General features: G+C 37.2%; 1 protein-coding gene across 8 annotated transcripts in view; it reads right to left on the minus strand.

Annotated features, from left to right (window-relative positions):
* The window catches only part of LOC136847232 (sphingosine-1-phosphate lyase-like), a 39,059-nt gene that overhangs the window by 21,344 nt on the left and 1,165 nt on the right, over positions 1–16,550 (minus strand). For 4 of the 8 annotated variants that reach the window (XR_010855668.1, XR_010855669.1, XM_067118710.1 and 1 more), the window contains exons 2-8: positions 11,660–11,711; positions 10,017–10,167; positions 6,361–6,449; positions 4,767–4,893; positions 4,535–4,621; positions 4,204–4,325; positions 1,201–1,330 (exon numbers count right to left, since the gene is read on the minus strand). Coding sequence is in view for 4 of the 8 variants with exons in the window: in XM_067118710.1 (XP_066974811.1) it covers positions 1,201–1,330; positions 4,204–4,325; positions 4,535–4,621; positions 4,767–4,893; positions 6,361–6,449; positions 10,017–10,164 (703 nt within the window). In the remaining 4 variants the exon portion in view is untranslated. The remainder of the gene's footprint in view (positions 1–1,200; positions 1,331–4,203; positions 4,326–4,534; positions 4,622–4,766; positions 4,894–6,360; positions 6,450–10,016; positions 10,168–11,659; positions 11,712–16,550) is intronic. The other 4 variants (XR_010855667.1, XR_010855670.1, XM_067118709.1 and 1 more) reach the window with 1 other exon arrangement.

A 16,550-nucleotide genomic window follows, 5' to 3' on the forward strand; every position in this document is an offset into this window, starting at 1 on the left:
TATAGTTGAACCTCCCATTTGCCACAGTATCGCTGTAACTTTTCAGTCCCTCCTAACCTTTGAGTTGTGAGTGTAAGCTGAGGTTGCACTAATTTGAATATGTCACCCACACAGGCTTCTTTTATCAATAAGTAGTATAGGAATTATGCATTAAATCCCCTGTTTATAATGTGTTCTATGAAGAAAAAATTAAGTTTGCTTCATGAAAAATAGCAAGTAAAGAGGTCAGGTATTAATTGTGATTAATTACTCAATCCACATCTTAAACACAAGGGAATGGCAGTCAGTTGGCAGTGCTATACATGCATAGGTGGATCCTAGGGTCTCAAATAGCTTTATGTCTCTTTATTTATGTCATATGATTAATGAGCTACAAGATATTAGTGGAATTGGATGACAGAGACACTCATTTAAGTACAGTAACAGTCTGCATAAAAAATCTTCTTTGAAAAAATTGAAAGTTTCACAAAAGGCACTTTTATGACTAGCCAAAATCTTGAAGCGGAAAGAATTGAGATATTAAAAACCCCCAGAATTGGATGATTCAGATTAGCAGGATCAACACAAACATGAAAGCTTCTTTCAATTGATCTTCAGCATTAAAAACTATCTCTTCTATATACTCTCAAATTACTATCCCCTTGTTTTACTTCAGATCCATCAGAGGATGACAAATGTTACAAGCTGGGATTCAGATGACATCCTGCTCAGAATATTTTCAACAAACTTCACTCCTCGTTTTGACCTTTTTGTTTTACTTCTATTTTTAATAATAACAGCAATATGCAACGAAAAATAAATTGACAGCAAGCAATAAACGGTAAATACTGCAATGACCATGCGTGGTCACAATGAGATTTGTCACATACAATTTCTGGACACCCCAGAATCTCTCAAAGGGTTAAAATATCAATTCCTCAGTTGCTGATAGTTTCTAGCATAAGCATGCACCTTGACCTTGAACAGAATTTATTTGCAATATATTTTATAAGAAGCTACTTCCACTCAAACAGGCTTTTCATTTCTCAAAGAAAATCAGTGTCAGTATTTCAAACTTTGGTAATGTACATAATCCTACAGCATGGGACTGCAATTCAAAACTGCTTGGTATTTCAAAGAATCTTTTAGCTAAAAGTTTACCTTGATGCAAAAACTGCATTATTTCTCATTTCAAAACACAAGAATGTTTTGGAAGCTTACCCTTATCAAATGCAGCATGTCCAGTTACAGGAACAAGAATTTCAGGTTTTCTTATTCCTTTCACATTAATTGCATAATCACGATACGCCTTGCATGCTAAAACTATGCTTTCGGTTCCCCCTGAAGTAATCTGTTGGTGTAAATCAGTGACATATTATATGCTTGCTCTAAGTGCTACGAAAAATCAAACAACATTCCTAAACTGAAAAATTGAAAAACCATTTACATAGCCCAATTTGTATCTTAACAGTCTTGAGACATTATTCCCGAGTCAAAAGCTCATCCACTCGCTGGCTGGTAGCACCATGCATGCATGTCCATGGACCATGCTTTCAGGTGGAAAGGTACCTCATGCTTTGTGTCTACCTCAATGCAAGCAATTAGCTTGTTAATTGTTTTCAACTCTCAAGCCATTAACTTAATGCTGGTATTTTTAAAATAGAAGGTATATTGACATTACATCTGACTTTATTTTACTTTACTTCCATGGGATTTAAAAAGGTATTTTCAGTTATTCTAAACTTCCTTTGGCATGTCTTATCTCTGGCAATAATGAATCATTAATGCTAAGTGTTTCTTAACCACTCGCATGGATATACAGTACTTGCCAGCAGTATTGAGTACCTCATGCCATATAGTTTTATATTTTTATATCTACTGTACATCTCTGTATTACAGGCATGTATCCACTGTCTAAATATTTACATATTCATTACAATATTCAATTAATATAGTACTGTAAGTAATTTTACCTCTGTAACAATAACTGTGAAGCTCTGAATACAATAACTAACAATGCAACAGAGTTATTTCCAGTAATGAAAGATGCATATACACTGTTGACATTTTCAAGATGATTTAATTTCCTTCTCCTCCCTTTCTTACTACAGAGGTATCAGAAGAAGACATTTGCCATTTGGTTAAAAAAAGTATTTTAAAATTATTTTCTGACTGTTCAGATAGAACCCTCATTCCAATCAGCTACATCTAAGATTTTCTGTAGCATCTCCACTATCCTTCCTGAACTACAGTTTGGTCAAAGCAAATAACATCAACCATTATTATTACGAAACATAGCTGACTTTTCATTAAAAAACCCTCTTTTACACTCATGCTCCCACCTCCCAACTCCTCTGATTTCTCACAGCCAAAACAAGACTAGCTGAGGAGTGAAGCTCCTACTCAGTAAGAACAGTTCATAGATATAAGTGCTACCAGAAATCCAGGGATGAGCTCCTTTTGACCCTACAATGGAGTCTAGGATCTGTGAAGACCAAAAAATTGGCCTCAATTCTGTTGTAAAAAAAAATCTGAATTTTCATGTTCTTTAAACACATATCACTTACTTTTAATTATGCTCTTATGCCCAACTATAAAGAAAAACCAAATTGTGAGATGCTTATTAAAATGTAGATGAAACATAAAACCAAACAATTCTCTCATGCCTTGACTGTCTGCAGACCACACATCTTTCCTACTATGTCAGCAGATCTGAACTTCTCCACTCCAGTGTGCCACTTCTCAATAAAAAGGCAGAAAGGTCAACAGCAGGATGAAGACAAGAGAGTATGTATAATGTAATAAAAACTAAAAAGTCACGATCTTTGAAACTTGAGGATTTTTTAGATTTTATGAACATTTATAGGAACTGAAACAACCCCTTTGTTTTACTTAAGGCCAAACAGCAACTTAAGAGGCAGGGGCTTGACCATTTAGCTTTTTAATTGTACATTTTTTTGCAAACGGGGATATCCATCAAGTTGGTATTGGTATCTGTAGGCTGATTTATAGCAATGGCCTTCCCTTGGATCACTTCCTGTATAATTCTTGCAACATGTAGAATGGACATTAGATGAAGCTATAGCTTAAGGTTTTGGATTCATAAAATCTTTTAATGATGTCTATTCACATGTGGAGTGTGAAGCCAGTCTGGATACTTACTGATGAGTATCTTGGCATTAAAGAGATCCCAGCTCATCAGAAAATGAAGATCGACACAGGTGACAGACAGTTCATCATCTACTTTTTCAAAAACACAGTTTGATATAAGAGTCAACACACGTTACTAACATCGATCAACGGCAAGGAGGAATGAGACCTCTAGCTAAGTATCAGCAACCTAAGGTAAAGCTCTAACCACCTTAATGAAAGTATAATTCTACTCAAACTGACTGGAAAGTCCAGCAGCACAGTTCCTTTCGATGAATATTACCTTAATAAATGAAACAATTAAAGATAATAAAGCACAATAAACTGCTTAGTTACACCAAAAATTGCGAGTCAATTCTGGTACAACGACATACAGTATAACCAAACACACACATTTATACCTTCACATTAAAACCACAAACAAATATTCTTTTTTATGAAAATTTTAAATGGAGAAACATGCCACTAAAAACAAAACACTTACTTGGTGCGATAATAATATACGGAGAAAGAGATTCTACAAAGAATGTTTGCTAAATACACTTGCTCATAATAAAATCAAGAAAAAGGCAGAACTGTTTGACAGATAACATGGAAACTTTCGCTCAAAAGAGCGGTTTCACCTGCAATTCACTATCACCTGAATGGGTTTATATACTCTTCTGGTCCTCACTTAGATGCAAGAGACATGCTGAGCAATGTTCACAACACTGTCCTATAAAACCACAAAAATAAATAAATATAAGCAGGCTTGTACAAGATGCTACCAACACCCATAACCTAGCCCACAAGATCACCACCAACCACAGCTATGATAGAATCATCATCACTACCATTTACGACTTTTATGCTAAAATTTCCCAATGCAGGAGTAAATATGAAATGAGTTCTCCTGTCTTGTACATTTTCTACTTAAATTCTCATATGGTCTATATCCCCAACGACATTTACCTTGTCCTTCTACTTTCATGTCTACTACTTTTCTAACAGTTACCTAACCTTTCTCTTACATGTCCAATGAACATAAACCTGCAAGACCTATACTAGGATAATTTGGAGTCAAGGAGAACTTACACAGCCACAACTTTTAGCATCACCATGAAACATTGTACAACACATCCTCACAACCTCTGCTTCCATCTTGCGCACACCAGGGAAAACATCAGCATGGAGTGGATTAGACCATGCAGCTAAGCCTGGAAAAAACAAAAGTGAGCTAAGAAAGGATACAATGATAAAATATAAAAACACCATATGCCCAGTCCCAGTACAACACTAAGCGTTACTGAACAAAGCTATAAATGCAAGCTCAAGGTAAAATGAAGCAAATAATTATGCAGTAAATATCAGAGTACAGTTTGGTTTGCTTACTTTTCAGAAGTTTTTAAATGAAAATCCATCTTACCATACACCTCTGTTGTCAAGTCAGTTAATGATTTATTGTAATTGTACACTGTTCCTGAAGCACAACCTTCTTTCCAATTGTAATGACCTGAAAAATGATTAATTAATTACTATTACCTGCAGAAAAGTCAATAATTACATACTAAGCATTACTGAGGGTGGAAGACTGGAACAAGTTCTAAGAAATTTTCATATTGCAAATTCTGTGTACCGATCATTTTATAGTTTCTCACCATATCTGGTATATTTTGCAGCTTCATCAATAACCTGGTCATATTTCCATCCATCTGCTGGTAATTTTGTGATGTATGGAGCATAATCAATGCTCTTATTCATAGTTTCATTCATTGAGACAGATACCTGAAAAAAATATATGTTCACCTTACAAATGCTACTGTATTTCTCACAGGTAAATAAAAAAAAATTAATATCTTCACACAGACTTCTTAGTATTAAAGCCACAGTTTTAAAGGCTTACTTCTGTAAAGTTAAAATTGAAAAAGTTTGATGATAAAACAGATTAGAATTACTAATTTTCACCACAAACTAAAAATACTAACAACATTGTCCTAAGTCTCGTTTCATACATCTAGCGCTGTATTTGTTATATTATCACGCTTTAAATTATTGCTGTTACATATTATCCTTACTCTTCTTCTAATATCCAAACATTTTTTATCCTATGTAGTGGGTAAAAGAACCTGAAAGATAATTCAAGGCAATGACAAAAGGAATCGTTACAATTGGCGACCGTGACAGGATCCACTCCATGTTGCAATCTTGGGCCTTGCGGTGTTCAAAAGGGGTTTAGGTCATTGAAAGAATATTATAGTATTTAGTGCAGCTGCCCATTTAAAAAATAATGCATTACTCTGAGGACACCAAAGACATCACGGCCATTATTAACTTCTTGGCTGATATGAGCTGGGAGGAGAATTTGTATAACCTTAAGAGAGATCAGCTTTGGATAACTGCTTTGTTCCTAATTTGAAACTGACCACTGAAATTAGGAAGGGGCAGCTTTTGTGGGAGATGGTTAAGGCTGTAAGGGCTTATAAAGAAATCATAAATGCAGGTACTGAGGACCACATAGGAGGTGGTAAGAACCACAATAAAGTCCAGGAACAACAAGACACTGTCAAAAGTAGGGACGAGCTAATGGGTGAAGGGTCTACAGTATAGATGTTAGAATTCAGGTCTTGAGGGAACAGGCTTGGATTAAAGAAATAAAGTTGTTACTCTGCCTGCTGATTATCTTACTGCTGATAAGGACCTACAGGTCCTCACTTTCATGTTTCTATGTGGACATCACTGGCAAGTGTCACCTCTGGAAGTGCACCAGCAAATCAGGCATTACAGTGCGGTATCTGTGTTGACTTGTCAATAATCTCGTGCTGCTACTGGACAGCCTGTGATTTCTTGAAATTATTAATTTTTGCTATTTGTTACGGGTGATGGATTTTTGTACTCGAATTTCTTCAAGTGTTAAGTGTAATAGTGCAATTATCATTGTATGTTTAATATTAGGTTTAAATGTAAGGTATTTAGGTAGACATAAAGTTACTTTATTTTTGGCCAAATTAACTTTTTGGGAGCTTTATTTTATAGGATTTATGGTAATATAATAACAATGAAATCTGGTGTATTTTTACCCCCTTTTTGTATACTACTTGTGGAGGGGTTTGTTTCACAGGTGGTTCCACCCTCTGGGTAATTAATTTATTGAGGTTCCGGCCACTTTTCATGGATAAAAGAACCTAAAAGATAATTCTAGGTAATGACAAAAGGAACTGTAACACAACAAACACAAGTAAGTCTATCACTTACCTTTGCAACTTCACTTTCTATCTTATTTCTGATCGCTGGAATTTTCCGAGCCAACTTGAAGACTGTTTTCTTTGCTCTTGTAAACAAACCTATAGGTAAAAGATATGTATTTTAACTTGGGAAGCTATCCATAGCAGTGAAACTACTCGGTAATCTCATTCAACTAATTTACAATTACAATAATAACAAAAATAAGGATTTAAAGAATAAAATCTATTTTTGTATTACTACCTCTTCATCATAGCTTTATCTTGAGCGCCATCCAACAAGTAATCAGAATTTAACTAGATTGTTAGGGAGAGCTCCTGTTGTTTACCCCCACCAGGTGAGGGGTGGGGGTTAGACAGTTGTCAAGTTTTGGTGCTGAAGTCAATTCTTGGGTCTCTAAGTGAGGAGGAGGGAGGAAGCCTTATGATGAAGGATGAGTAAAACAAAAATAGATTTTACCAAATATTTTTGAGGGTCTGGCCTTCTGGTAAGTAACAAACACCCTACAGTAGCCTACATTTGAACACCCAACACTTAGTTTACCCTAATTCAAAACAGTATAAATTTTCATAATACTTGAATACTTGCCTACTGTTAAAGATAGCGTATATCTCCATGCCGATAGGCATGTTGGCATATAAAATGGTTGACCCCAGATGACCGTCTGATACACTGTTCACCAGGTGTGTTTCAAGTGTTTTAGCTAGTCAGAATTTTCCTTGACAGCTCACTAGGTAGCAGGGAGGTTGGGATAGGTCTACTTTAACAGTAGGTAAGTATCCAAATATAGTAATATATTTTATTATGAAAACTTATATTATTTGGGATGAATCTTACTGTTCAAGACAGCTGATTCCCACAATGAGATGAGGATGGTGGGTAGTGCAGCTAGACAAAATCTGCTTAGCTAAAGGTTGCTTGCACGAAACACAAAACTTCTTACCCGATCTGGAATTCTTTCTGGATCTTACTGCAGCCAGAAGTCAAAATCCTCTCGGGGAGTAAGGTTCACACAAGTGTGAAGCAAAGACCACCCTTGCGGAGATGGCACATAGAGGAGGCAACCATACTGAGCAAAAGTTTAGTAAAAGAAAAAACTTTAACAATCTAAACAGAGACTGTACAAAAACTGTCTCAGCATGTCCTAAGCAAAGAAAACTAATCTTCGACCGAATATAGTTTAAGCGCCACTAAAGCACCTGTATCACAACAGGCAGATCTCCATGACTTAAAAAAAGAACCAGAAAGACATGAGCTAGCAGACTTAAAAGAAATTTTGTGCACCAGACAGAAAACATAAAATTTGCTAGAATTGTTGGAGAACGCTTGGGTTTCTTCAAATACTTAATGGGAGACCTATTCTTTACAATGGCCTCTTTCCTCCATTAAATGAGGATAAAGAAAAGCGCAACACTCCAGCAAACACTGAAAAACTGAAGGAAATTCCTACAATTCAAACTCTTCTTCAGCCAGAGGAATAGTAAGGGTGACAGCAGCTGACTGCCTGCAATGAATCCCCAACTCGATGAAAGTTGAGACTCAGGGAAATGTGGCTCACCTAAACTGACAGGCGCAAAGGAAAACAGGCAAGGTTGGGGGACGGAGGAGGGGAGTAACAGTGACTACAGACACCCCACCCTCATTCTTAAGTGACTCAACAGACTTGAGAGCATTCCCCATGCAACTCATCCTTAGAAAACAAAGCAGCTAGAATAACATCTAGCCTGGAAACAACATTAGATATTGTAACCATGGTAGGATTGGAAAGACAAACATCAACAGAGGCAGAAGGAAAAGACTTGCCAATACTCAACGAAACTGTGTGTAAAGAACGAATAGGTGCGACTTACGGCAGGTTCAATCTCACGGCGCCTTTTCAGCGCCATAACTTGATGTTGCACCAAGTTATGGCGCCATATGTGCCGTTGACGGCGCTAACAAGCAACAAGTTAACAGCGCTGTCGTTTGATGCAGCGTCAAATTACAGTGCCATAAGCGCATCAAATAACTTGATGTTTGGCACCATAACTTGATGCTACGGCACCAAACACTGCCACGGCAATCAAGTAGTTAATTGATAATGGCAAAAACCAGTTTACAGCAAAAATCAACTTACAGCGCGTCACTGGAACAGATCCCCCGCCGTAAGCTGGTGACACGAATGAGTCAACATAACATCAGATGAAGTACAACTTAGACATTACTGTATTATTAATGACACTGTCAACAGCTATACAATTAGTCCTGTCAGTGCTCAGAACCACACTATACTAGGTGCTAATGAAAATATAAGTTGAATAGCGTCAAGATTAAGTTTACCAAAACAATCTTTCAGCTAATGCATTAAACGAGATTTAGTGAGTGAAAAATGAGAAGCAGGTGATAGAAGGCACAGAACCACATTGCCCTGAAAACCAACACAGTCCCCTGGCAGTGGACTCTTCCAACTGTTGCAAGGCAGTCCTAGGCACGGGCTACAGATGAGCAAGAGCACCGACACCTTATCTCCTACAGGGGAATGCAAAAATGATCTCACACTTTGGGGGGACATGGAATGGTTCCCTAACATAAATTCAGGGAAACCTTTTACTGACTAATATAAAGTTTACATCCTGTTCTAACTTCTCAATACATCTTTTCTGAGCCAAAAGGGGAGTGGAGGGCAGAGCTAAAGAAGTCTCAGAACTAGCTAAAGCATTAACAGAGGAAAAAACCATAGATTGAGTACAGACAACTACAGACAAAGGACCTAGAGAAGGGGGTGAAATGGTAGGTTTGTGACCTGACCTAACTTTTTGCTTTTGCAATCTATCTGCTTCCCTTCTCTTCCTAAAACAAGCATAAAGTCCTTCGAAAATCCTTACATTCCTGACATTTATTCTCAAGATCATACTGTGTACCTCTTGTGCCAGCACAAACAGTCTGCCTATATACCTCAAAAATCAACATCCTGCTAACACACTAATCATTCCTATAGGACTTGACGTTCTTAGGTTTGATTCCAGTGGAGAGCATCCTAAGAAAAATAAATGTACAGTATTGTGAAAGTAGTCAAAACCATGAAATACAAACATGTGCCCAATACACAATGGCAACATGGAGAATTCTGATAAAGAGCTAAACCATTTAAAACACACCTGGCGGAGAACAGCTGTACTAGATAGCCATTCGGAGTCAACCATTTGATCTTCTTTTGTTTGAATGCCGACTAACCTATCACCGCAGAGATATAAGCTATCTTCAGCAGCAGGTAGGATTCAGTCCAAATAATATCCAGTCCAAGGTAAGTTGAATTTACACTTATCCTTCAATTTGAGACATTTCTTAAAAAAAGTAGCGTAGCAAAAAATCATCATAATGTAGCTGTTAAGTGCAAAAATCTCATTAAGCTGAGATGCTGCTACAATCAACCAACAAAAATATCAGTTGCCTTTATCCAGTAACCACTAGGCTACCAAAGTTATCACAGCATTCTCACAGCACACTAACACACTTGTCTTGTGTGAGTGTGTGTGTACACTTCCCACAGGAACCCATACCTCAAAGTAATTACCCATTTAGATTTTAACTGCAATAATTCAATATTGGAAACACACTCTTCTAACAATAACAGAAGAACAAGTATCTATACATGACATATCAAACAAATACTCTGATAAACAACTTACTTTCATCTTGGAACAAGAAGCCCTTCAACCAAACAAGTACCAGTGTCACTCCAGCAGTCCTAAGAATTATTTGCCAACTTGGTGTGTCCTTACATATTTCATTGATGTAGTCCTGCAGCTGTATTAAGCAATACCAAATGCCCTCCATTGTCTGAAATTGAATGTTTAAATGAATCAAAACAAATCTATAAGGTTAAAAATACAAGTTATCTGTAAAAATAACTACAGCAACTGAAACTCCATACCTTTTTCAGAATCTACAATAGAAGCTACAAAGAAAATACATAAGGACATTCACTGTGCCTCTACATGACATGGGCTTTGCTAAACTGTTGTATGCACTGCTAAAAATTTACCCTGTTATTTTTGTTAGATTAAGCTGGTCTTACTCCATCAAAGGCTCCCACTCTTCTGAGTGGCTGATGTGTGGCCATTTACCATCTATAGCAAAACCTAGCTTTACACAGTGAAATATTAAGCTGCCATCCCTAAAAGCCATGTGCAGGTGCTTATAGGGCACAGGGACAATAATGAAATGGGTCACTTAATGGCCACTGTCCACTTATAAGGATAATAAACAAAACCTAAATTCAATATTGTCATGGTAAATAATATGAAAACATTATATGAACAGGTGATGCAACTCTCACAAAGTATCACTCTGTTTGAAGAATGTTATCAGATGCACTATCAAGCAGAAAACTGGCACTCCTATTTAGTTTTTGAAATTCTAAGGAGGATTGTATTAAGGGCATCAGTTGCATGTGTACAGTTAACATATGAATCTTTTCACAAACAGTTACATTACAGCCAGCTTTTATATTAGCAACTTTCATATTATGCATCATAATACATACAGAAGTCTAGCAATGGGAAAAAGTTGGAAAATTTAGACAATATTAATATAAAAGTTATAAAGAGCCAAAGGTATGTTGTAAATAAATTACTGTACATGCCTCCTTCCATTTGTCCATTCTCGCACACCATAAGCTGCTTTGAGGCATAAAATATAACTGCATCTTACTTTTTACAGCATTGTTTCAGTAATTTATCTACATTCTCTATAATTTCAGCTTGTTTCCTAAATGCTTCTTTTCCTCAATATCTGATGATAATACTAGCCTTGAAAGTGTTTCTAATAGGCACAATGTTATGAAGCTTTTGTAGCAATCATAATATTGAGTCGTCTTAGCATTTGTTTTGCTTGTACATCCTCTGTCTGGGCTTAGCCTATGGCTTTGTTAAAAAAACGAGTATCACCTGATTAGTCAGATATCACAACAAAAATCTATCTAATGATAACTGGTTCTCAGGATGAAATGCCTAGATGGAGGGAAAATCACACCAAACACCTTACAGGAAGAAACACTTACAGTGTACCTTGAAGTAGCACATTGTAAGCAGTGCTAGAGGTTCTAAGGAACATCCCTCCAACTGCAGGTGCATTGATTTCTGTCCTCTGCTTTTCATATGCTCCTTTTAATATACTGTACTTACTCAAACTTGGCCCTGTCCTACTTTACAGACCTTACCTTGATTTATCACAACAAAGGAGCAGCTTCACAATTTCAATCACTTGTAGGGCTTGCAGTCAGTTACCAAAATGCACAAACATCAAATATTCAGAAAAAAAAAAGACTTGCCTCATGAAATATGTTATAGATGTTAAGTACTCTTCATAGAGAGCGATCCCCTCTGAAAGGCAGCACAGGAGAGAATGAGATAAGATTGAAAAAAAACAGCCTTATAGATTAACAAACATTTGTGATAAGATAAAGGTGTTAATGAAATAACACTTCACAAGGTGAACCCTGAATTACTTAACAAAACATTTTAATCCTTCTGTAGATACGTAACAATGACACGTCAGTAATCTTTATCAGGTCAGTATCGGGATGGATAACCACCACAGAAAGCCAAATGCCACTGTATTTAAAGCTCATGTTACCACCCTTTGGGGCACAGACACAACAGTCTCATCAAAAATATACTATTTTAAGTGGCTATTAGTTGTAATGAAGCATAAGGGGGCAACAAAGAATGAGTGTGTGCGATCAGAACAAAAATACATAAACAATTCAATGTGTTAACATTAACAAAAGTAATCACCATATACATGCATGAAAACTCCATTTTTAAGACACTACAAATTAAACATTACCTTAGGCATGACTGCAGTCTGTATAAATTTGTTTTAAATCAAATGCACCATACCTAGTATGAAATATCTCTAAACAGCTTCAAAAAAAAAAACTACACTGTACTGTACCATTTTTCTACCTCATTTTAGAATCATATACCTCAGCATTAGAATAATGCTGTGAATATCAATACAGAAAATTAAAATTTTAATGTTAAGCCAGACATGCCTCATAAAAATTACTACTTTCATGGCATAATTATTATTAACTGTCAACTGTCATTAATAGTAAAACACACGCTCACACCCCCTGAATCCATTAGCCAATTCAAGACAAACTACCAGCTCAAGCTGTTATTAATCTATCTACATGAAATAAATGTAAATGCATCACTCCAATGGTTACATGAATATGAGGGGCAAATCCATTGATGGAACCCATCACTTCTTTGTACTACTTCTTTATATAAATTTTCATAATAAATTTTATCATTTGCATACTTACCTACTGTTACAGATAGCTAAAGGCTTATATCTCTGCAGAAATAGGCAAGTTAACATTTAAACAAAAGAAGATTGCATGACTGACCCAGATAACTATCTAGTACACTAGTTTTCTACCAGGTATGTTTCAAATGTTTTAGCTCGTCAGAATTCTCCTTCACAGCCCACTAAGTAGTGGGGAGGTTGGGCAGGGTCTACTTTAACAGTAGGTAAGGGTTTCTTGCAAGAAACCCAGAACGTTGTACCTAATCTAGAATCCTTTCTGGATCTCACTGTTGCCAGAAGTTGGATTCCATCCAGGGAGCAGGGCTCTCGTATGTGTGCAGCAAAGAGCATCCTTGCAGAGAAAGCCACTTCAATTCGGTCAGAATGAAACAGAAGCGGCATTAAGTACCCATCCCAAAAATGACAGTTGACTAAAATTAAATACCTTTATGGTATACGTACAGGTACACCCCTATACGATATATGTACCTCCATGCTCATCAAAATATCAAAAGCCAGGACCTAAAACAAGGAGCCTAAAAGATTTCTCTTTCTTCGGTTCAAGATAAGACACAGTAGCAAACTAAGGGCTTTATCCTTTTCGGACGTGATTCTGTGTACTTAGGGGAATGAGCAGCAAAAACCAAATTGCACTTCTACTGTGCTGCAAGAATCATATCCTCAAGAAACAAATTCGGCATAAAACTTAATGAAGTTGCTACAGCACTTACATTATGAATGTTTACCTTCAATAAAGATGAAATGTATGGAACCAGTTTCTCATGCACTAACCTGATCAAATACGTCACAGAGAACGCTGTGTTCTTGACAAAGACATTCTAGGTTTTCTAAAACCATAACATAAAAGGTTAACTTTGTCTCTTCCAGGCCTAACCTACCTAAATAAATTTTACCTGTCATAATAGTTCAGAGAAGTGTTTCCTCTTCCTCCCCACACCAAAGAAGTTAAATTTGGAATTCCTTCAATGCTCAGAAGAAAACTCAGCTTTAACATCAATCTCAGCTCTACAGCAAGAAAAAGATAAAATAGCATTCCCTTTAAAACAGCCTTACAAGAGAATGCGTGCAATAAACTTACCCTTTTGACTGCTGACAGTGCTGACCAAAAGTGCTCCACAGTAAATACTTAAAAAGAGGATTTCAAAGGCTCAATAGACTCTGCCAATAAAATTTCATAACGCCTAAATTCCACAGAGAGTTCTAAGGGATTCAATCTCTTCAGATCTCAGCACATTAAGGTGCTGATCATTAGCTAGATCCAACTGCCATGATGCAATACCAAGGAAAGCATAAAGTATTACCTTAAAAGCAGACAGCAAAAACTCTTACTATATCCATAAAAGCAAAAAAGTTAAAGTTATGTATATCTTAGTTTAACCAGACCACTGAGCATTAACAGCTCTCCTAGGGCTGGCCTGGAAGGATCTGACTTATTTCACATTTAAGAACAATGGTTACCTAGCAATGGGACCTACAGCTTATTGTGGAATCCAGAACCATTATACTGAGGTGAATTTCTATCACCAGAAATGCATTCCTCTAATTCTTCATTAACTGGCCGGAGAATTCCCGAGGCTAGAGGCTAGCAGAATAACTGGCAGACAACTCTACCGACTCATCCAACAAGAAACTGAAGCAAAGAAACTTTGATATCTGTAAGTGTACAGGTGCTGAAAATTCTCTGGGAGCTGGCTTTTGAAACAATGAACAAACCCATGCTTCCTGATACAAGTCTCACTTTGATTTGTTTCTCACCTGATTATGGATAGAATCTGAGATATCTTATAAAACCCCCTTGTTGGGAGGAGACAGTTGAGCATCTCCAAGCGGTTAAGTGTGGGATGTGGAAGTTTAGTGGAACTGCATGGAATTTGGGAGTTTAAGTTGATTTTTCCTTTACAGTAGAATATGAAAGGAATCTACCAAGAGCACTACAAAGTCTGAAAATCATTCCCTCTGAGGATACTAAGGCTCGACGGGAGTCTTTAAGCACCTCTTACACTGTACTTGAAACTTGTTTCATACTTTTCTTTGTTGATAAAGGGGGAAGGCATAAGCATCTGAATTGGCAGCTTTAGACAACAGCATGTGGAGGACATCACCCAACAACGATATTTACGGCATTACCTGGGGCTACATCGCTGAAGGGATGTATGGAGGTACCAAGGATGTGGTGGTCATCCTCGAGCCAGTGGATACCATAACTGTAAAAGATGTCATGGTTACAGTCAAAGCAGTGACAAGTTCTTGCGCAGTATTCAAGTGATCAATCAGACCTGTCATGCAAAACTCTGGGGAGACCCTGGGAGGGCCGGAGCTCCCTAAGGAGCTTCAAAGAAGCTCGGATTAGGTGAGGCAGCTTCCCTAAGCCCCAAGAACGAGCATCATCCCACAGACAACTCCTCCTCTAAGCAAAGCGAAACTGCTGTAGAAGAACCGGGCTGTTTGCCTTCACCCGCTCCCCAGCAGCTCTCTACTGATGTAGTTGTAAGAGTCAACGAAGGGCAAACTCCTCCCTTAGGAGTGGTAACTGCAGGTGGAAGTTTGACCAGGGACAAGAAGGAACCAGAGAAAGTCTTCGGTGTCACAAACAGAGTATTGCACTCTAATGATATCAGGGAAACTTTCTTCTCTCTTTTCTTTTTCCTGGCAAACTTCAACCACTGCTCAGAGAGCCAGACCCAGCACTCTGAGCAAGGGCAAGACTGATTACAGTCATGCCCACATCAAGACACGCACAGCAAATGAGGATCTACCTCACTAAGGTGAGGCACTCTTTACAGTCCCAAAGGGTCTAGTGGCTTCTCTCCACATGGAAAGCGAACAGCACTTGGGCAGAGAGCACAGTACATGACTTCACTCGACGGCAGCCAAAAGCAAAGTGGAGTGCAGACCAACAAGTGGGTGGGACTTCCCCCCTACCGTCAGTAGTTAATGACTTTGTCTGAAATTTAAACGGCCATTCCAGCTCACAATCACAAGCTAAATCCTATGTAAATGAGAAAGCATAGTAAAAATAAAAATGAGAAAGAATAAAATAAAAATAAAAATAAGTGAAGGAGTGTGTGTGTAAAAATCAGAAAATACACTAAAAATAAAAGTATGAATAGAGTTAAATAATAATACAAAAAAAAGGAAAGGAGTGAGTGTGTTATACATACCAAAGTTAGGGCAATACCAAATACCCCCTCACTCAAGTAGTCTTCCTAATACTTCACGGCTTCAACATTAACAACAATGGATTGTAATTTGTTTAGAAGTAGCTTATGCACAACTGAATCAAAGATATACCTTAAATCCCAATGACAGTTCTTATTCAGATTGAAGTAACTTTCTTGCATGTTTTCAAACTAATATCATGCACTTGGGTAACCTTAGTTAGGTTAGGTTAGGTTCGTTGTGGTTACTCAGGTCATTTGCAAATGAAACAAATGTATGATACATTCAGGGCACACAATAAAATGTCATTAAATATTTTCAAGCCTGAAATATAATAATGATTTACAGTAAAATTTTACAGCCAATTGTTTAAGAATCATATATTCTAGAATTCTGGACAATAACAACTTACAATATGTCTGTTAGAAAGTGTTTCAATAATCAAGTGCACCTGCCAAAACTAGTTAATAATAGCTAGTTTCTCAGATACAAAAAACAAAATCTAGAAATACATACTGCAGCACTTAAAACTGTCAACACTAAACACCTGGCTATATAGGTCATGTATTAAGCATGAAATTAAATTATATTACTCATAATGTTAAGTGTTGTAGGTTGGAACTTCACTGGGTTGCCTATTGTTCCTCCTGCAAAACTTAACTACTCTGCAGATACACTGGCAGAAAGATCGTCCCCCACAAACACAAGCAAATAAGTTCATGCGA

The sequence above is a fragment of the Macrobrachium rosenbergii genome, chromosome 16, assembly GCF_040412425.1.
Source record: "Macrobrachium rosenbergii isolate ZJJX-2024 chromosome 16, ASM4041242v1, whole genome shotgun sequence".
NCBI lineage: Eukaryota > Metazoa > Arthropoda > Malacostraca > Decapoda > Palaemonidae > Macrobrachium > Macrobrachium rosenbergii.